Source organism: Poecile atricapillus, chromosome 7 (assembly GCF_030490865.1).
Source record: "Poecile atricapillus isolate bPoeAtr1 chromosome 7, bPoeAtr1.hap1, whole genome shotgun sequence".
Lineage (NCBI taxonomy): Eukaryota > Metazoa > Chordata > Aves > Passeriformes > Paridae > Poecile > Poecile atricapillus.
The window spans coordinates 16,772,330-16,792,887 of record NC_081255.1 but is presented as its reverse complement, the minus strand read 5'-3'; the positions used below and the strand labels follow the sequence as shown (position 1 = coordinate 16,792,887).

Genomic DNA, 20,558 nt, shown 5'->3' with positions numbered 1-20,558 from the left:
CGAAACAAAAGAAAGTATTATTCATTTTAACAAAATTTTAAACCATATTTGGCCAAATTGCAATTATAAAAGTAGGTGGTAGCTCTCAATTTTAGATGTGAGAACTTGTGATTTATTTTCTAGTTTTAATTTTACCACTAAAGAAGAAATAGTGGATTAATTGCATCAGACTAAAATCTTACAGAACTAAGAGTCAAATAAGAGATTGAAGAGAAGTGACAGAAATTGGAGAGAGGTGCTCAAGGAGTATTCTCAGATATTGTTCACTTCTCCTATTTTGCATTGTAGGTTTCTTCCGTATGTATTTTTGCATTCCAGGAAACAGTAATTGCTTAAGAATTAAACTAACCCAGAAGTTATAAATATGGCTGGGTTTTTTTGGACCAAGGTGAACATTCAGATGAAGTCAGTAGAAAAACTGGAGTAGTTCAATTAGGAAAGGAGTTAACAGCTTAATTCTTAAAATTTCCAAATACTGAAAAGACACAATGCTTATCTTCTTAAATAAGTTGCTAAATAATTTTTAAAATTGTTTGTTTTACTTTATAGAAATAAAAATAGCCCACCACCTCATCCAGTGCTGTCTTCCATATCAGTTCTTTTCTGCTACCATCTAGGAACTGCTGTAAAAGGCTCATTTCTAATCACAATACTGAGAATACCAAGGATTGTTCTCTTGTACCTTTACAGTATCCTAAACCAAAAGGTAGGTAAATACTTCTGTTACACTGTAAAAGTAGTAGTTTAAAGATGAGATCATAGTGCAAACAAGTGAAGAATATATTTCTTGCTTAAAAATAGATGATACTGCTATTACTATCTATTATTAATGGATGAATTTTATATTTTATCATGTTTTCTTCATGAGGAAAGCTTTTTTTCCTCTTAACTCAGATATCATTGCTTCCTTTTTTATTCTTAAGTCAAATATTTTTAAAAGCAGAAAATATTATTTTAACCAATATTAAACTAACTTTTATTTAGTGTTTTTGTATAATGGTTTTTGTGAAAGATAAAGAAAAAATTGGCAGACTGCTCTATTAAAAATTTTTGCATGACAGGTATTTAAGAAGCATAAGTAAGAATACTATTGTTAGATTTAAGATCTGTTATAGAAAATGCCTTGTCTACCTTGTAATATGTTTTAATAGGAAGAATATATGGAATAAGAACTGTTCCTGGGAGTTGTGTAGTATCCAAGACACATTTTTAGATACATAAATCATAGATCTGGGCTTTTTTGAATGGTTTTTGCCTTCTTTTTGCTTTTCATACATCTCCATATTTATTATCTTCTGCAGGAAGCACACCACTGTAGGTAATTCTGGCACATTTGCAAGGAGGGAGGACTGTTAGGAATGCACAGCTTTGATTTTAGGAGAAGATTTAAGAAAAGTTTACAAATGTAGGTTTTTTCCTCTAGGGTTTACATTGTCCATGTTATGTATAGTTGTGACAGGGTATTTACATTGATCATACCTATGAGGCATGTGTTGGGTATAGGTTATGAATGCTTAAATAAAAACCCCGTGTAATAAAACACTTGAAAGGTGTGGTCTGGATTTATGTTGCTTTCATATGAAAGTTTTGGTTATAAAACTTGGTGAGTTAACTAAGAACACTGTATAAAGACAGTACATGGGATGACAGAATATTTTCTGCCTTTGGAGAAAGCAGGATAAGTGGGCTTGCTTGTTACATGGTTTTGCAATCTGAATGACTGTAGATTTAATTAGCAAAGAAAGATTATTTGTGTCTGCAGCACTGTGCTGCAGACTCCTTTTGGTCCAGTTCCCAAGCATTATTCGGTGACATGACCCACAGCTGTAACTGCTGCTAAAGAGACTAGAAAGTGCTCTGGCCAGCTCAGGTCCTCAGTCCTTGGAGGGATACCCCCAAGAGTAACCTTGCTCCTTCGCATGGCAGAAAGGACAAGTGATGGCCCCTTTCACCGAGGGCCAGAGTAGTGGGACTAAAGGATTGAGAAGTGACTGCATTCTTGTAGAGCTCACCCAGACTTCCCCACCCTTGCAAAAAATGTTCTCTGTGAACAGAGAAGAAGTCAGGGGCCTGCAAGCTTGCAGGCAAATTTACAGATGTTTTCTACACAGCAGTCTTCAAGCAGAATCAGAAAGGAGATTGTAGGTGAAATCCCTTGCTCTAGGGTTTTAACAAACAGTCTACTGAGAAAATAGAGCTTTAGTAAAATCATCTCTCCAGCAGTACATAGCAAGAGTAAAGTATTCTCTGTCAGGAATTTACATGTACAGTCACCATTTTGAAGGAGTTATTCCTGGAATATTTTCATTAAACTTTTTGGAAAGACTTGGGAGGTTTGTGGTTTCTGCTTGAACAATAGTAGTTGCTGGGACCTGAATTTTCTATAGTGACTGCAGAATCTCTGCTTTCCAAAACAAGATAAAACCATTCTGACCTCTGGAAAAGTAATATTAAAAAGACCAGGTATCCCTGCACTGAATTTCTTTTTATTGAGAAAAACAGGCTCTTAAATTTGGAAGGCTACCGTGGATACCAAAATGTCTTGTTCTTTTCTCTCATCCTCTCTGTGATGAGCTTTTTCTGAGCTTATGATGTGATGGGGGAGCATGGAAAAAACCTTAAGCTTTACTGTTCAGTTTTTGTTATGAAATTAATACAGCTCAGGGGTCTATGAATAACCTGTTCTAATACAAGATTTTTCTTCCTGACCTGAAAAATGAATGTAATGTAATGCTCTGAGTCAAAACACATGTATGTTTTTATAAGCCCTTCTACCCATTCTTTTATTTTGGTTCATTAGGGTACCGGTCATTTCAGAACTGTGAAAGGTTTTTGATAATCAGGTTATCTGTCTCTGCACTCCCTGGTCACTGTGAAGTGTTTTAAGGATTACTGACTTGCCTGCCTGTTTTTCTCCCCAGGCAGCTGTTGGCTCACAAAGCTGCTTGCAGCACTTGTTTTCTTTTCCCAGAGAAGAATCTTTCATCTACAGGAAGAAAAAAAAAATGCACAGCTCTTCAGTCATTAATATTGAAGAGTCTGAATTAAAAACAATTCCTAAAATCCTAATGGAAGTATCTGCTGCCTAAGTGAAAATCTTATTAGAAGAGTCAGTCACCTGTAAAGCAAGTTTTTTTTAGAATGGTGGTTTTGCTTGAGGCTAATTATGTGTCCAATAACCAATCATTTCATTTTATTGCAGAAGAATGCAAAGTGCCTGTTCAACTGCTGTTTCTGCTGCGTTTGCTTCCAGGAAAGTTGCTTAAGATACTTTAACCAGGTATGGTCTGTCAGCTCTGTCCCTCAGCCCAGTCTGGGTACCTTGGTTGGTGCCTGACCCTTAGAATAGCTAAAAAGCCACAGCCAGGGCATGCTGGCCATCTAAATTAAACAAACAAAAAAGCCTCCAAGTTTAGATGAAACCTGGAGCAAAGAAATGGGGAAGACAAATATGCAAGGTGCTAGATTTTAGAAAATTTGTTAATACAGCTTGAGATAGTCAGCTTTCAGAAGGCCACTTGCTATCTCTGTAGGTAAGAAAACTTAACATTTTGTTGAGTTGTGCCAGACAGACTCCTCAAACCCAGAGAGTCCAGGTAGGAGGAAGCAATGAAGAATTAGGAAACATACCTGGAGATGTGACATTAAACTAGTTAGTGTTTTCCACCTGAAAGTCCTGAATAAAGAAACTTAAATTGCTAGTGATTGCCAGGATCAGTAAATCTGAAATCTGTATACCAGTAAATCTGGAAATAAAAACCATAATGACAGCAGTCTTGTTTAAAAGATGTTTTAATTGGAAATGGATGATTTCTGACATACAGCAGTTTTACAGATACTTGACACCTCTTTTTATCTTCACAATTCTTTTCTCCAAATGTGTTTCAGATTTACATATATACTTGTAAATAGTTAGTTTTTTGTCTTTGTCATTGCCTTGTTTTTATCTCTGGGGACTGTGATATTCTTAATGTGAAAGGGAATCATATTTTCATGCTGATTCCACCCTCTGACTGCTGAATTCTTCATTCTCATTGCTGAGGGTAGTCGTGAAGTAAACAAGACAATTCTGATAAAGAGTCTGACTTCTCTTAAGTAGGTGTATAAATTAAGTCTAATCTTGGACAGTTATGAAGAGAAAGTTTTCAGTTTAGTTCACCCTAGATTAAATAGGGCAGTGAAATCTCTGAATTTTCCAGACTTACATTTTATAGGTAGGTCTTATAGTCAGTGACTTGGTGAGGAATATCAGAGTTCATTTTGCCTGCAGCCTTTCCATTTGTAGTGACCCTTTCCCCTTGGCTTGGCTTCCTGCCTTTCAAAGAGATATCCAGCATTCTAGTGTTTACTTTCTCCAGCTGTTGTCTGCTATGTGTTTGTTAAAAGAATTAATTACTGTAATGTTCTTCCTTTTGTTTCAGAAGGCTGTATTGTAGCTCTTGTTCCCTTAAAAGATTTCCTGTTTCCTAATCTATTGTTGGCAAATTTCTGTTTTTATATGAGTTGTGGTTTTTAATCTAGTGATCATAATACAGAGTTTGCTTTTCTTTTGTTTTTTGAATATCTTTTTAGCAAAGGTGATGGTAGCCCACGTGTTCCAAATCCAGGGCAATTTGGGCAACAGAGAAGAAAAAAGCAAGAATAGGCCACAAGATTTTAACGGAACTTTTATCTGTATGAAATTCAAACTTTGGTCTTGGGTTATTGCATCTCATGGAGTAATTAATGGGTATAATTATATATTTTCTTTTTTTTTTCCCTATAACTAATCTGTTCAAGGCTATTTTTGAAGATTTTTTTTTACTATGATTGAAAGTCTTAGTCTTTGATTCTGTAAAATCTGTGGCCAAATGTGAAAGAGAAAAAAAAAAAAAAGGAAAAAAACTGCAGTTTTAAGCAGCTTTGACATATTTCTTGATTAACAGAAGCAGTGAACTCTTAAGGGCTCCTACTGAGATTGGTGGAAGCTGCTGGGAACAACCTAGAAATTTCTCACAGATGTTCAACACGGACTTGAGAGTAGGGCTTGGGAGGGAGGGGTTAAAAAATTGTACCTGTGTTTCTAACATTTTCTTAAAGAAATATTCTTAAGTTCAGATTTTGATTTTTTGTAACCTAAAATGTGGAACAGCTGTTGTAAAAGTTGTTCCAAAGATCATTGTGTACATTAGCATTCCTTACCATTTGCTATTCTTTTGCTTTTTATTCTAGTATTACTTTCGCTATAATGAAAAGCATATAATTACCTGAAGTTCTAAAGAAAAAAAAAAAAAAGCGAAGATCCAATCACTTCTGCACTATTTTCTTCAGCCTGTTGTTAAACTGCTTAGGTAATTGAAATTCTTTCTGTTCCTTCATTCACAAGTTTAATCAGGATTAAGCAGAGTACTTTGTTTTCCCTCTGAGAACTTGCAGATGAGAAACAGGTGCTGGAGGAAGTAACCCCAGTGATAGAATGCAAGCTTCTTTCTTCCCATGCAGAATCAACCAAGTGCTCTACTATGTTATCTAAGAGTACTTTTCAGGCTGAAGTACCATCCTGCATTGAGGTTTAATACTGATTTTAATAGTTGCAAGCATCCCCGAAGTGACTCATTCTCTGCTGGCTCAGTTAAGTTTTGCTGAGCTCTCCTGGACGTTAACTGGAACAGGCCAAAGAGTTACCCTGTCATCTTCCCATCATAACAGAGTGCTGTGCTAGATGATGGCAATTGTCATATTTGCAGGGGTGGTTGTTGGAGGAGGGGTAATGTAAACCCAGTGTCCTGTGCAGATTGCAATATGGACAATTACATTCAGCCTTCCTAAATTTCTCTTGGATTTGCAACTGGATCCTCTGCTAAGCTGTGGTGTAGTGTTGCTATGTGCTGTTAAACAGTTCACTCCTTAAGCTGTTCCACTTCAGTCATGGGCAAAGTGATTCATGTGTGTGTATAATCCATTAGCAACAATTGTAAAGCACGCTGTGTTCTGTGGCTGAAAAATGCTTTCTGAATATAAAGTCACTATCCTTACTTGACAGTTCTGTTTGCCAACACTTGTCCGAATAACCACAGATTTTTTTATCTGGCTCTGATGGTTTCAGTGTGTTCCAGATAAACATATCCAATCATCTCAAGTAAAATCTAGGAGACTGAATTTTTTTTTCTGTAGAAAGAATATACTGGTTTTTAATGTGGTTTGGGAATTACAAGGTCTGTGTCTCTCCTGCTTTCTTAAGTTGTAATGGCAGTCTTCAGATACATCAAAGTGCTCGCTTGTTCTCCCTTTACAGCCTTGTTGAAGTGACTTTTTTAAAACAATACAGCTGGATAGTTTGGCTTTTCTGTGTCTGCTTTGGGTCCATCTGCAGCCAGTTGGCAAAGTGACCCCTCCAAAGTGCAGTGCCTGGGTTTCCAAAAGGGGTGCTGAGCCGGGTGTGGTTTCTGTGTTCATCAGCATGGTTGCTGCAGTGTAACCTTCTGGGCTGCCAGTGAATTCAGCAGTGTGTGAGCACCATTTCCTAGGACAGAGGCCCTTCCCTGAGACTGAAAGCCAGCAATTTTCTAGTGAAATAAACCAAAAGAAAGTCTGTCTAATGGCTGTATATCCGTGGCAGTTAGTTGTCTCTTAAACTTTGGATGGAAGCCTATCAGGAGGTTTCAGTTAAATGCCTTGTGGAGAGTTCACCTAGATAAAACCAGAATTCATGCATACTATTGTAAAGCACAGTTCTCTGCATGCCAAACACATTTTGCCTGATCCCATCAAGTACTTCTTTTTCCTCCCAAAAACAATACTGCATTTTAATGTTACTGGCAAAACTGCTTCTAGATATAGAGCTAATTTTTCAATCCTCTTGAAAATACAAGGATAAAATGTTCTTCTACTGTGAAATCATATTTTAAATATGTTTATTTTCCCTCTACAGACTTTATGTTTGTGATAATAAATAGGAAATAAAACTCGTTAGGTCTTTACTTCTGTAGGACGAACTATGTCGGGAATAGAATTGAACAAAACCGATTAACTCTTTGATACCTTTCTCTTCTTTCCTATCCCATTAAGAAGAAACAAAAGAGGGAAAAAAAGAGAGCGAGAGAGAAAATAAAAGGCATTTAAGCAAGTGACTGCTAATTCTGTGCTTTTAAGCAGACAAATTTATGAACAACTCTCTGGAAATCTTCAGTTTGATTTATATCAGAAATCCCAAGTAAGAGTATTTTCTCACTGAGTGCAGAAGCACTGAAAGCAACCCAAGTGATAATGTAATCATGATGCAATGGGCACAGGAAGCAGGACTCTTTTGATCCAACCCTGTCATAGAAATGGAGCCCATGTGTAACACTGTGATGCAGCAGGAGAGGACACCCAACTACCCTCCAAGGAGAAAGCTGTGTTGGTCCTACCCACTGGATGATAGCCATGGAGGGAGTAGATGACAGAGAGAGCAGGAAGCAAGGGAACTTGAAAATTTTCTCCAGTAAGTCCAGACAGAAAATATAAGGTGGAGTGGAAATAAATGAAAGTTGTGCTTTTTAGACTGCTTGGGAAAATTCAGGAGGTTATTGAAGGTTTCTTACAGATTGTATTTAGCCTAGGAACAAAAAAAAACAAAAAAAACCCCCAATTTCTGCAAAAAACAATCAATAAACTGTGAGCTTATTGATTAGAAGTGGAGGAGGAGAATATCCTCCATGTGTTTGTGAGCCACAGGACAATAGCCTTTTTTTAACAAGGCTGCAGGAAGCACAGAGTCAGTCCTGGAAGATATGAGATGAAACACTTGCACTGGAAAGAGGGGGATAAATGTTGTAGTACAAGTTGCTGGTTATGTCCTCAGACTTATCTCACTGTGGGGAATGGAATATCCTGTGAGAAATGAAGGGTAAGAGCAAGCCCATTAGCCATCTATGAGACAGCAGGGAGGGGTAAAAGGCAGACAAGATCAGCAGAAAAATGAGTAGATGTAAATTGTTCATGAATAGATGTTACCTGGAAGTTGGAAGAGGGTTCCTAAGGACCAGCAGGACAACTGTCTGGAGCAGCTCCAAATGTAAGGCCAGGGAGAGGGGAAGTCCCGTGTTTTAAAGATGGAGTTTTCCACTTAAGAGAAGATTTGTATAATATTCTAATCTGAAATAGGCACTGGAGTGGCTGAGAGTCCCTTCCAGTTTTGTATGTCCTCATCTCTTCAGTGAGGCCTCACAAAGCCCATCTTGCTCTCATTTTCCACCATCAGAGAGTATTGATACAACTCTCTCACCAGATCACTAACTGCTGCACAGCAGCCACACTCATTGCCTCTTGCTACCACTGGATTTTGTTTTCTGAGGGGTTTCCACTGGCATCAGTGACACTTCCAGGCTAAGACACGTTAAGGTCCAGCCTGAGCTGCACCGCGCTGTGCTGGGGGTGGCTGCCCAGGGCAGCCCCCAAGAGAGTTGGCAGCAATAAGATCAGATCGGGCTGAAAATACCAGCAGAGCAGAAAAAGCTGAAATGAGATGAGAGACCAGCATGTCTCTTTCTTCCTTTTTAAGAAGATTTTGTTGCTATAGCAATTTTGTCTTCCCCAAGCTCATTTTATAAAAGCTAGCCCTAGAATGGAGGACTGAATTCAGCTGTTACACAAAGTAGCAATTATTCTCAACAATTGGGGAACTTACAGCCTGGATCTGAGCCACAGCGCCTTTCTCATGAAACTACCAAGTCACTTTTTCCAAGACCTTTGACATTCTGTGTTGTGAGGCACAGAAGGATATATTCTTTAAATAGGTTTTTTTTTGCATACTGTGGTATTTGGAAATATGTAAACATTCCCATTCCCTATTTATTCATCCTGACACTGAGAAATCAGTGTCTAGTTCCCAGGCCCCAAGCCAGAACAGGCTTGTGTTCTTCAGAGAGGTGGCGATACGAGATCAACTCGCTGGTGCAAGGATAAATGCTGATTCCTAACCCACTGTCTCCTGTGCTTTCTGACCAACCTATGCTATCAATGCCATCATTACTTGCTTGTCACCAGAGCAGAAAACTACCATTGTAAAAGATCAATTCATTGGACAAAGATAAAAATATATGACCTACAATGTGTATATAAGGACTATATATACTAAATCTCTTTCTAGCTCAGTATCCTATCTTCAGCAGTGACTGTGGGTAAATGCTAAGGTAGATTAAAAGGATATTTCCCTGCCTCTGTGCTGTTTCTGAATCTATTTTCAACCTAGGGACTTCTTGAGCTGCGTGTTTTCTGTGTGTTTAATAACTCTCAGCTTCCTTTTCTTCCCTCAGATTCCTTTTCCCTGAAATTCCCCATCCCTGTTGAGCTCATGTGAACTTTTAGCAGCTAAAGCATCCTTTTCCCAGCAGTTCACAGTTTACAGATTTATGGTGAGAATACCATCTGGTTTCAAATTTGGCTCCTACTACTTCATACTGTCCTGCTTCTGCCTGGTCTTTGTTCTGGAAGGAATGGCGAGCCATCTAACCCTACACGGCCTCTCTGCGTTTCTCATGAGTTGACAGCCTTCTTGCTGCGTCCTCCTCCAGTCATGTCTTTTCCAGACAGAAGAACCTCACGTTCCCCAGACAGAAGACATTCCATATCTTTTGCATCATTCCTGCTGCCCTTCTCTCATTTTCAAGTCCACTAAAACTTTTGTGCATGGAAAAATATATTCTGTAGAAACACATATTTAAATAACCTGTTTCTAAATGTTAGCAGGTTCTTAACTGACCATCATCTACCATCGTAGCCTTCACAACCATCTTTAATTAGAAAGGCTTTGTATTACTGCACATATCCTGCAATTTTAAACTTCATGGGATATCTAAGCTTTTTAGTCCAAAGTCCAAAATTATTTGCAAATATAGGTAATAACTTGTGTGTGTTAGGTGTTCCTTGATGAGTAAGAATGAAAAATCACTTGAGCTCATTTCTGTGCAATGCTGAGTTTCATGGAAATGTACGTTAGCTTAAATGTTGGATGTGTTTTGTTAGTGAGAACATAGATTTCTATTTGTATGGATGGGATCAAGGCATGGGGCCTGTATGAGAAACTTGAGAATTATGAGGCAAGTGTATGGAATACAATTCTAGGCTGAACAAGAAACCCTTCAAATATTTTTTTTTTCCTCAGAAATGTACTTTTGCTAAAAGATAGAGGTAACTTGGCTAAGTCTTCCAATTGTGCTGGTAATATTCTTGCTCCACATATGTCTGACTAGTTTTGTAGCCCTCAGCAGTTCATTAATTTCTGTCTCTCTCTTATTCATTCTAGAATGTTAGATTATTACCTGTCTGCCTTTGTGTCTTGAGTATTATCGTTAGTCATATCATAATACTTGCATGATTTGTTTAAGTTGTAACTGCTATAAATGCCATTTTTATCTGCTGGTTGTAACACAGCAAATGCCTGTTCAGGTAGTGTACTGTCTCCAGCGTCATTTTCAGTCTTTCCAAGATAACCTTTCTAGTTAATAAATATCAGAAATTCTTTTCATTGCACATTCTTTGAATACCAAAGTGGCTACTTCAAGAGTGCAAACAAATGAGTATTTATTTTTAGTTTGGAAACAATGTTTGTACAAGCTCACGTGCTTTTTCAACATTCTTTTTAATTTTTAAAACACATTTTTTTGCAATTTATAATGAATACAGAATCTCTGTTTAATTTATTGGCAAAATTTATACTGACCTCACCAGATCAGGATCTGCTTTGTGAATTTAGTTCTTAAGGGACACAAATAAATTTAGAAAACCCTTTTCTACTCTGTTTCTCAGTTTCAGTCTGTTCAATGGGAATGATGAAACAGACTGAACTCACAGCTCATAATAAAGAGAAATGTGTCCATGTCAGAAATATGCAGTGACAGCTACAGATGGAAGACAGAGGGAGTGTGTGATGTGAGGCCATCTCCCCTCTGCCTGTGCCCTGGGCCAGCAGGGCTGGCACTGGCAGCTCTCCTGCCGCCACATCCTGGGATGTTCCAGTGTGACAGCATCCTGCCAGGAAGGGAACAGCATCAGGAGAGTTAGCACAGAAAGCATTTTTCCCTATTTAGGAATGAACTTGCTTGTTTAAACGTATTTTTATGCTAACACTCTGCGTTTCTGCAGAGTTCGTTGGGGTCTCTGATGTTTTCATAGTGTAGGCAATAAATCCATGGTCTTTATTTATACTTTTTCCATCTATGGGTGTATTTGCTAATATGTAAGTACAGTATTTACAGTATGTCACAGTTTTTTTCTTTACTATCAGAGGAAAAATAGCTATTTTTCATAAGAATAATATCCACAATAAAGAGGTGAAAAATCTTTGAGTGCATTTAATCTCTTTTTCTCTCTCTCTTTCTCTCTTTCTTTTTCTCTTTCTGTTTCTCTCTCTGTCTCTCTTTTTCTCTCTCTATTTTCTCTGTCATACAATGTCATAGTTTTCTATGCTTCAGAAATTGCTCAGAGGTAAAACCCAACTCTACACAAATAGATTTTCTTTGCTTCAGATGTCTGAAATTAATGTATATTTTGAATTGTAAGTAAAAAAATCAGATTTTTGAACAGGAAGGGTTTTCAGTAGGCCGTTATATTTCACTTTCAGCAAACCCCTTATGGGGTGATTTTTTTCAGTTCCAGGTGAAACAGAAAGCAATGTAAGCATTGTAAGCATACATGTTTGGATTTATAAATACCTTCAGAAGAGTAACCCCTTGCACACTGTAGTTCTTACTGACCATATCAGATGTGACTAAAATTTTTGTGGCATAATCTGCCTTCTAATAGTTTGGGTAAAGGGAAACTACTTATAAGAATTGTTGGTAATGCCCAGCATATGTTTCATGTATCATGAGTGTTGCTTTTTCCAGCTGATTTTTTGGACATAGTTTCAAAACCTTGTTGAGGGACATATATGTTAATTTATGCAAAAATAATCAGATCCATGAAGGAGAATATTCTATCCTTGCCACCTGTCCAAGTAAGTTTCAACAAAGTAATATAATGTAAAATTCTCAATACACTGAAAAACTGGGAGTGCCCCAATTATTTGTTGTTCAGAGTGGGGTGGGGCACATGACCTTACAGTCAGTCTGGTCCAGGATCCTTCACGAAAATACTTGTTTAATGGCTATGAATATAACCTTGAATTTCACTAAAGTGTTTGAAAGAGCCATGTATAAAAGCTTTCTAATCATCAGCCTTTAATGACCCAGTAAATACATAACTTCATTTTTCCACTTACATAGTTTGCCAGCAGTCTTGGAGATAGATAACCAGTACATTTGGATCGTGTGATTCCAGTGTTTTCTTGTAATTGTGCCATATTCTTTCCCAAATTTTGGGGTAGAGAACTTCAGTGTTTGAAAATAAACTGGACAAATGTGGCTTCAGGAATTTATTTAGTCCCTATTGTAATGTTTGCTAATGGTGGAAATTATGTAGAATAACTCTTTGAATTTAGAAGCATGGCTATTACAGTAATTTAAAATAAAATCGCCATACTATGCAAAATAACTCTTTACATTCATAAAGTCAGTAATTCCAAATAGTGTTTAAGACTTTGCATTTTGCTGAAGTAAAATCTAGATTGAGTCTTTCCTCTTTCACTGCATTATTATCTTATGTCATTTCAGCATGCATACACAACTACAGCCATAAATGGGACAAATTTTTGTACATCAGCAAAGGATTCTGTCTGTTTTTTGGCAAGGAATTCTGCTAAACTGGCATCCATTAGCTGTTTTGGAGATTTTCTCCTGTTTTTAGGAAAGGTAAGAGTAAATAAAAATAATTGTTCTGTAAAAATGAAATGAAAAATCAGGTTTGATTATAGTTTCATATACTTAAAGTAAATAAAGTTTATCTTCATTAAATTCAGTGTTGTCAATGCTATAAAATAAGCTTGGGAGAGAAGAATACTTGAGGAATTTAACTTTGCAGAATTATTTAGTTGTATGATAGCAGTGTCCTTGGAGCCACTCTGGCTGTTCCAATTGCATCAAGTCTTTGGTAAATACATGGCAAAAGGTTTCCTCTGCCCTATGGTATTTACACATGGAATTGAACACAAAGTGTCACAACTATGTGATGCTGGAAACTGCTTAGCTATGTCCCAGATGAGATGTGCTCTTAAAATACTGGCTGTAATGTATTTGCCTCAGGGTTTGGGGGGATTGTTCTTTTTATGATAAATATTTCTACATGATTAATGAGGCTGCATTTCTCTCACTGCTCTTAACAGGTGTTTGTTGTATGCTTTACTGTTTTTGGAGGATTGATGGCATTTAACTACCACCGGGAGTTGCAAGTTTGGGTAGTTCCTCTGTTGCTGGTTGGATTTTTTGCCTACCTGATATCCCACAGCTTTCTGTCTGTGTTTGAAGTGACAGCAGATGCCATGTTCCTTTGCTTTGCTATTGATATGGAAACAAATGATGGAACTGCAGAGAAGCCATACTTCATGGATCAGGAGTTGCTGGTAAACCCCACTGATTAGAACAAAGACATTTGAGGCATTCTAAGCTTTTAAGCACTTTTTCTTTCCCCAAGACCTAGTAATCTGAACCCACAACTCAAGCTATTTCCTTTCCAACACCTTAGAACAGGATGGACTCAGGAATACAAGTGCATTAATTTATAAACTGAAGTAGATGGCTCCCTCTGACTCCTGTGTGCTAGCTACGACCTGCTGCCTTTTAGATCATATTCTGTTTAGTAATTGCTGATTATTTAGGCCTAATTAGATATAGCTTCAATTTATTGTTGGTAATTAAAAGATATAAATAAATAGATGAGCTAGCTGCAGACATTGATCCATGGGGTGCCCTAAGATTAATGCTTATATTTCTTGTGACTGTACACTGATGAAAAAAATAAACAAGTAGCAGGTCAGGGATCCATTCCCCATCCTATAGATGCTGTAGTTCTGAAAAAATTTCATGCAAATCTGAATTGCTCTGCTTCATACCTTTACAGACTCTTTTGCCAAAACACTTTCTTCTGTCTCTTGATTAAACTCTTCTTCCTCTGGACAGGTTGTTCTGTATCTTTACTCTGGTAATTACTGTGTTGTATTACCTTCAGTACTTAGCTAATAGTGATGTAGTTCTGTAACTGAAGTCTTTGAATATATGTGTCATCCCTTTCTAATTAAGAGAATGCCTGAGGATGAAGATTTTTTTTTTTTCCTTTTGTGCTATTTTTGACCCTTCTGTCTTTTCCTTTACAAACTGCACAACAGAGAAAATCTTAGTGATCCATGAAAATGAATAACCAGCAGCCAGAGTAGCTCATATGACACAAATGTTCTGGATGGATTTCTTTGGGACAGTGTCAGAACTGTTTTTGAGTTTTGGTTTTTATTTATTTTTGTAATGCTTCTGTTAGAGTTTCTGTAATATTCATAGAATTTTGTTGAGAACAACAACAGCAGTACAACAAAAAGGCAGCCTAAAGATAGGCTTAACCCTTTGTACAGAAGAAAGCAGATATGTATTCTTTGGCTTTGGTTCAGAATAGTACTTAAGCACATTGCCTGGCTAGGAATATGAAACCGAATGGAAAACTCTGAAGCCTTGACCTCTGCTCTTCCCTCTCTGTTTTGCCAAATTCTAAAGTACTTCTTAAGCCAATTTTCCTTCATGAAACAGAGGCTCTCCTTTCTCTACTTCCAAACTTTGTGGTAGTTTCTCTCTAACTCTGGTCTTAATTCTGTGTAATTAGCCATGCCCTAGAGCTGTGGGTGAAAAGAGGATTTCCCACAGGGACAAAGGAGTCTTCCAAGCAGGACAGGCTCTGTACCCTTCTATGGAAAAACTGTGGGCAGCACATCCAAACTCCTCCTCTTTGTATGATCAAGAGAAGTTTGCTAACACAGACAAGAATTTGGAGTTTCCCAACACATGAAGGCATTTGACTTGTCTGTGTTACAATCAGGTTACAAACATCCCGGGGGTGGAAGGGAGGCTTTGTGGCCCTCAGGACAATATGCAGCAGTGGGTGGAGAGCCGGGGGAGGGATTTCATACAGCCAGAATCCTCATTCCTGCAGTAGGAGATGTAACAGAGGTTTTTGATTCATCCTTCTCAGCTGCATTCATCACTTTTGCTGCCTCTGCAGTCCCTCCCAGTATCACTCAATGTCATCCAGCCAGGAATCAGCTACAGTTTCTTAGCCCTGGGCTAATTATCTTCCTCTACCAGGTAATTTTATTAGCATAATGGTTTCCTTCCACAAACGATCTCACCCTGGTTTTTGCTTGTAGACCTTTGTGAGTCAGAGTAACAAGTTAGCAGAAGGGCGAGAACACAGAAACACGAGACCATTCCAGGATAATGAAGATGGGACAGAGCTCCAGCCTATGGTGAGACAGGAGCATGGGATATGTATTTACCTGCCAGCTAATGTGTTTGCCTTTATGTTCCAAGAAGAAGGGATGGAGGTTATCACGTATCTCCTGACATCTCACAGCAATCTACATGCTGTATCCAGTACCCTGTTTTCCTCTTCTATTGCTTTCCCTCCTCAGGAAACCCTCTGCTACTGCAAAATGGATGGACCAAATAATTCCTCTCTTTTTTCTTCACATTCCCCATTGTGTCCAACAGAAGCAGAGGATGTTTGGACAGTGCCAAGGGGGTGGGGGATAAATAATATTCAGATAGTCTTTCATGTGCCTGCTGTATCAAAGTCAGAAGAATGGTAGGCTGCTTAATTTCATGCCGGAACTGCTGAAGTTCCAGACCTCTAAGACAGAGCTAAGAGGAGTTTCCTCTCCCCCTCACCCCCCTTGATTTCCTTATTTTTCTTTTTCCTTTTCTTTTTATTTTCCTTTTATTTTCTTTTTTTTTTTTTTCCCCCTCTCCATTCTTTCCCTTTCATTCCCTTTCTTTCCCTTTCCTTTCTTTTCCTTTCTTATCAATACATATATTTATTTACTCTGTTTTATGATGGGGTAACAAAGCTGAGGTGCCAGAAGGGAGTGTTTCCCCACACCCAGGCTTGGGAAAGTCCTCAGAGTCAACACTCACTCACTGACATCTGAAAAAATACTGCAAATTGCCCAACCTGAGAAGCTGCCCCAGCAAGTTCAGAATCAAGACTGATTTTCCCCAAGCATTGTGGGGGCCAGGCTAGGGCTGCTAGACAAAGATTCTGCAGGAACCACTCCTCTGGCACCCATGCTTTCTGGGCACTGCTGCAAGTCCTCTGTTGTCACAGCTACTTGCACAAGTGTAACAGATGTCAGTGATTTTTCTTGATCTGCTTTCGAAAGGTACCAGGCTCTAGCAAGCTCTCACACAATCCTGTGGGCATTCTGCTACAGGCAGAGCACTCCTCCAGTTTATTAATACAGTGAGGGATAGTTGTACTAAATTATTTTATTGTTTGCATCTGTTGTTGCATTCTTTGGTATTTTTTTGCCAAACACAGATACCAGAGGCTGGGTGGGCATTATTCCCTGCAAGAAGATTGTGGATTTGAGATATCAAAGAACCTTAATTGTTTTCCCAGTTTACCCTTATGACATTTAAATGCAGAAACAGAAACAGTGCTACACATTTGACTCCTTTTTTCTCTCTTTGTAGACATGAATGTGAAGAACACCAGGAAGTGTGGAAGCAGAGCAGCAATAGCAAAAATGGTCATATCAGTAACGATTACCAATACCCCAGGATAAAGTATTGGTTCTTTAAATCTGTTGTATCTTCTGCACTGGTAAAATGACACACAGTCTGTTTGTATGAATAAAATATTTTATGTGTCATCACATCTGATTTTTATACCTATGCTTGTTATGATGGTCAGAAAGTTGATAATAAACTCACTCTTTGTAAATTTCTATGTTGTCAGACTAAATTAGTAAGTCAAAAAGGTCATGGACCTAACATGATTTTCTCAGGCTTCTCTGGGAATGCTGTGCCAGTCATCCCTAGAACAGTAAATGCAGAAACATTTGTAGAGGAGGCACTCTGAGATGACTGTTTTGATTTATTCTACATATCTGAACAGCGAATTAAGGAACAGACTGAGCTCACTGATGGAAATTACCCTTGATAGAAATTCTCTGTAGTCAATATAATTAGTGGTTATGAAGTAGGTGTCTTTATTTTAATTATACTCTTTTGGGAATGTTTTTTACAAGCTCATATCATTAACTGTCCATCTCCTCTCTGAAGGGCAGATGAGAAATAGCCCTTCCTTCCTTCCTTCCTTCCTTCCTTCCTTCCTTCCTTCCTTCCTTCCTTCCTTCCTTCCTTCCTTCCTTCCTTCCTTCCTTCCTTCCTTCCTTCCTTCCTTCCTTCCTTCCTTCCTTCCTTCCTTCCTTCCTTCCTTCCTTCCTTCCTTCCTTCCTTCCTTCCTTCCTTCCTTCCTTCCTTCCTTCCTTCCTTCCTTCCTTCCTTCCTTCCTTCCTTCCTTCCTTCCTTCCTTCCTTCCTTCCTTCCTTCCTTCCTTCCTTCCTTCCTTCCTTCCTTCCTTCCTTCCTTCCTTCCTTCCTTCCTTCCTTCCTTCCTTCCTTCCTTCCTTCCTTCCTTCCTTCCTTCCTTCCTTCCTTCCTTCCTTCCTTCCTTCCTTCCTTCCTTCCTTCCTTCCTTCCTTCCTTCCTTCCTTCCTTCCTCCCTCCCTCCCTCCCTCCCTCCCTCCCTCCCTCCCCTCCCTCCCCTTCCTCCCCTTCCTCCCTTCCTCCCTCCCTTCTTGAAATCTTAGCTGTAACAAGGGTATGAAATATGGAGGAAATGGAGCAACTGTCAGGGCTCTAGTCAGAAGAGAAATGTATATGAAGACACTTTTCAAAAAAAATTAACTTGGCAACAGTCTGCCAGCACTTTCTTGTGAGCAATTTTAAAGCTTGTTTAAACTTTGTACCTGGATCCTTACTGTAATACACTTCATGGACTCCACCTTGTTCTGAGTATGGAGTAGTTTTAGATTTTACTCAGTGGCGTGTTTTATTCTTCGTTCAAAAGCTCTTTTAAATTTTATTTGAGGAGACGTTTGTCATGGGAAAATGATGCCAACCGGGGATTTCAGTAAAGTATCAATATAGGAAGTGAGACATCACTGCAGGTAAGTGACTCAGAACTGTCTTAATGGATTGATAAACTCTTGATTAGTCACAGCTTGGAAATTATGTACAGAAGAGCTCATTGATGCCTGAAGAAGAAATCTGTTTCATTTAAATACTGTCTGGTCTCCTGCTGTTCAAAGGAGATTAGTTATGTAGAAATACTAAGAAATACTTGCTTTTTATCTATCATTTAATTAATTTCAGTCTACTTTAATATGAACCACTTCAAGAAGTTGTGGAATATAGGATAAATTAGGAAAAAAAGAAAGAAATACATTAAATACTTTCTGCCTGGCAGGTGAAGCTGATAATGTAGCGGCTGTGACTCTCCTTATTTAAATCTGTACCCTTGGATACTTTTTGTGCTCAGCTTGTGGATGCTGTGGGAACTTCTGAAGAGTCCTGAGTAAGCAATAGCTCTCTAACCCTGAGCAAGTGTGCAGATATGGTACTTACAAAGGCGAAAAACTTTTAGTCTGCCATGGGTTTGCCAAGATTGCTTCCAAGAAGCAGTGTTTTCACAACGTAAACACGATATTTACCAATTCACAAAGCGTAAGAGGTTTGCTTTGAAGCTAAGAAATCCCCCAGTTCTTTTTACACATTTGGGGGTTTTTTTTCCTGTTTGTATTTGATACTCACACTGCAAATTTTGGCCTTTGACTCAGGAACTCTGGTGAAAAAAAGGGAGGGAAATTTTTTATCTAAGTATGTCCTTGTATTCAGATAACCTCTAGATGACCTTCAGATGTCCCTTCCAATCTTAACAAGTTTGTGGTTCTGCTCATTGCAATTCTGATACAGTGTCATTGCTTTCGCAGCAGCTCCAGAGTGGAGAAAGGACTCATACACTTCCTACAAATTCTGGGTTAATTTTTAAAGAAGGAAGGTACTGAAAAATGCCAGTTAAGCTGTATTTGAGTGTATTCTGTTTAAGGAATACTGTATTGTCATTAATCCAGAAATTACATTATAAAATAACTTTTGAGAACTGTGTGTATTTTTAGATAAGACTTCCAAATATATAGCTTTTAATTAAATTTGTGCAGAAAGCATAACTTTATAGCTTTCAGTTACAACTCAAGATGTCCCAACCTTACATACATTGCACTAGCAATTGTGTCAACAACCTCCAGCTGTAGCATTCCTGCATGGCAGGAGCCTTCACCTGAGTTAGAGGGATCAGGCACTGCTACAGAAGCTGATGCTTATTTAGTGCTTGTTTCTCAGGGCTGTAGTCAGGCAGCTGTGAAGGAGGCTGTATGCAGGCACAGCTCTTGGGAATAGAGCTCCTTCTGATTCTGAGGCTGGGCTAAGCCACTTCAGTAATTTGAGGTCTGCCCTGCAATGCAGCCCAGAAAGTGTGCACTCATCTTTCCTGCAGCTATGGAAGATTAGATTCAGTAGAATGAAAGGTACTTTCAAAATTATATTCCTTAAAAATAGGAGACAGGGACTACTGGTGTCTGCTAGAACATTTTCAACCAGAAAATGGCTAAGTATTGCAGCCTGTTGTTTAAGCTTGATTTGTCTTGCTTGGTGTCTACTTCAAACTCTCAACTCAGTGGTGTTTCTGCTGGATCCCTCTGTGGATGAAAGAAAACACACATACTGACAAGAGCTTGTGTGTTGTTTGTTTCTTCTGTTCAAGTACATAATAAGGGTGTGCAAGTAGTTTAAAGACTAAGTTTTAGATTCAAAAGGAAGGAGGGCATGGCCAGGCTTTCAAAAAGAGATTGCTTTCACCCAAACTATAAAAACAACGAAGTCTTTGCTGTTGATTGTAGAACTGCTTTTTAGCATTCAATACAACACTTCTAAATAATTAAATACTGTTATTTTGAAGGAGGAGAAACAGTATCATTCAGGAAGAGCAGGTCTTAGCAGATCTGTTGCTAATTCTCTTTCCTCAGATGTAGGGCTTGGACCAGTGACCTCTATAGAGCCTTTCTAATTTAAATTCTGTAAAATAAATAAGCTTAAGGCTTACACAACAAATAGGTCAGCTGAAAGTCAGATGACCACATCACGTTCAAAGATGATATAAACTAAGGGAACACACAATTTCCAGTCTCAAGGAAAAAATCCTTCATAAACCCAGAACTTGCAAATGTAAAACATTTCATATGTGAATGTAGTAAGTTTAAACTGCAATGAATGCTTTTAAGACAACCTTGAATTATTTTACAGAAGTTAGAACCTGCAACATTGGCCCCAACATTGACATGCTCTTTTTTCTCCTTTTAAAAACAGTGTAGGTAAGTTAGTGTAGCTTCTCTGCACTCCACAGTGAGGAAGAAAGTATCCTTCATTTAGGAATAAAGTTCTGCTATCAGTAACTGAGTACCTGGGATTACAGACCAGTGGAAAAAAAGACTGTGTATCTCATTACATAACCTAAAGCAAGGGTGTTTTGAGTTCTCCAAGTGATGGTATAAAGGCAACAGGCTGAAGCAGAGGCAGCAATAAATATGTGCAATCCTTGTTTGCCTTGAGAAAATGGCAGGGATTT

General features: G+C 38.4%; 1 protein-coding gene across 7 annotated transcripts in view; it reads left to right on the top strand.

The window, feature by feature from the left end:
* The window catches only part of SLC44A3 (solute carrier family 44 member 3), a 108,320-nt gene extending 91,070 nt beyond the window's left edge, over positions 1 to 17,250 (top strand). For 5 of the 7 annotated variants that reach the window (XM_058843350.1, XM_058843346.1, XM_058843351.1 and 2 more), the window contains 6 exons: positions 550 to 706; positions 3,203 to 3,280; positions 12,612 to 12,749; positions 13,220 to 13,456; positions 15,242 to 15,340; positions 16,566 to 17,242. In XM_058843350.1, the coding sequence (XP_058699333.1) occupies positions 550 to 706; positions 3,203 to 3,280; positions 12,612 to 12,749; positions 13,220 to 13,456; positions 15,242 to 15,340; positions 16,566 to 16,571 (715 nt within the window). In that variant the 3' untranslated portion in view covers positions 16,572 to 17,242. Of the gene's footprint in view, positions 1 to 549; positions 707 to 3,202; positions 3,281 to 12,611; positions 12,750 to 13,219; positions 13,457 to 15,066; positions 15,180 to 15,241; positions 15,341 to 16,565 lie in introns of all 7 variants that reach the window. The other 2 variants (XM_058843347.1, XM_058843349.1) reach the window with 2 other exon arrangements.
* Positions 17,251 to 20,558: the final 3,308 nt, after the last annotated feature.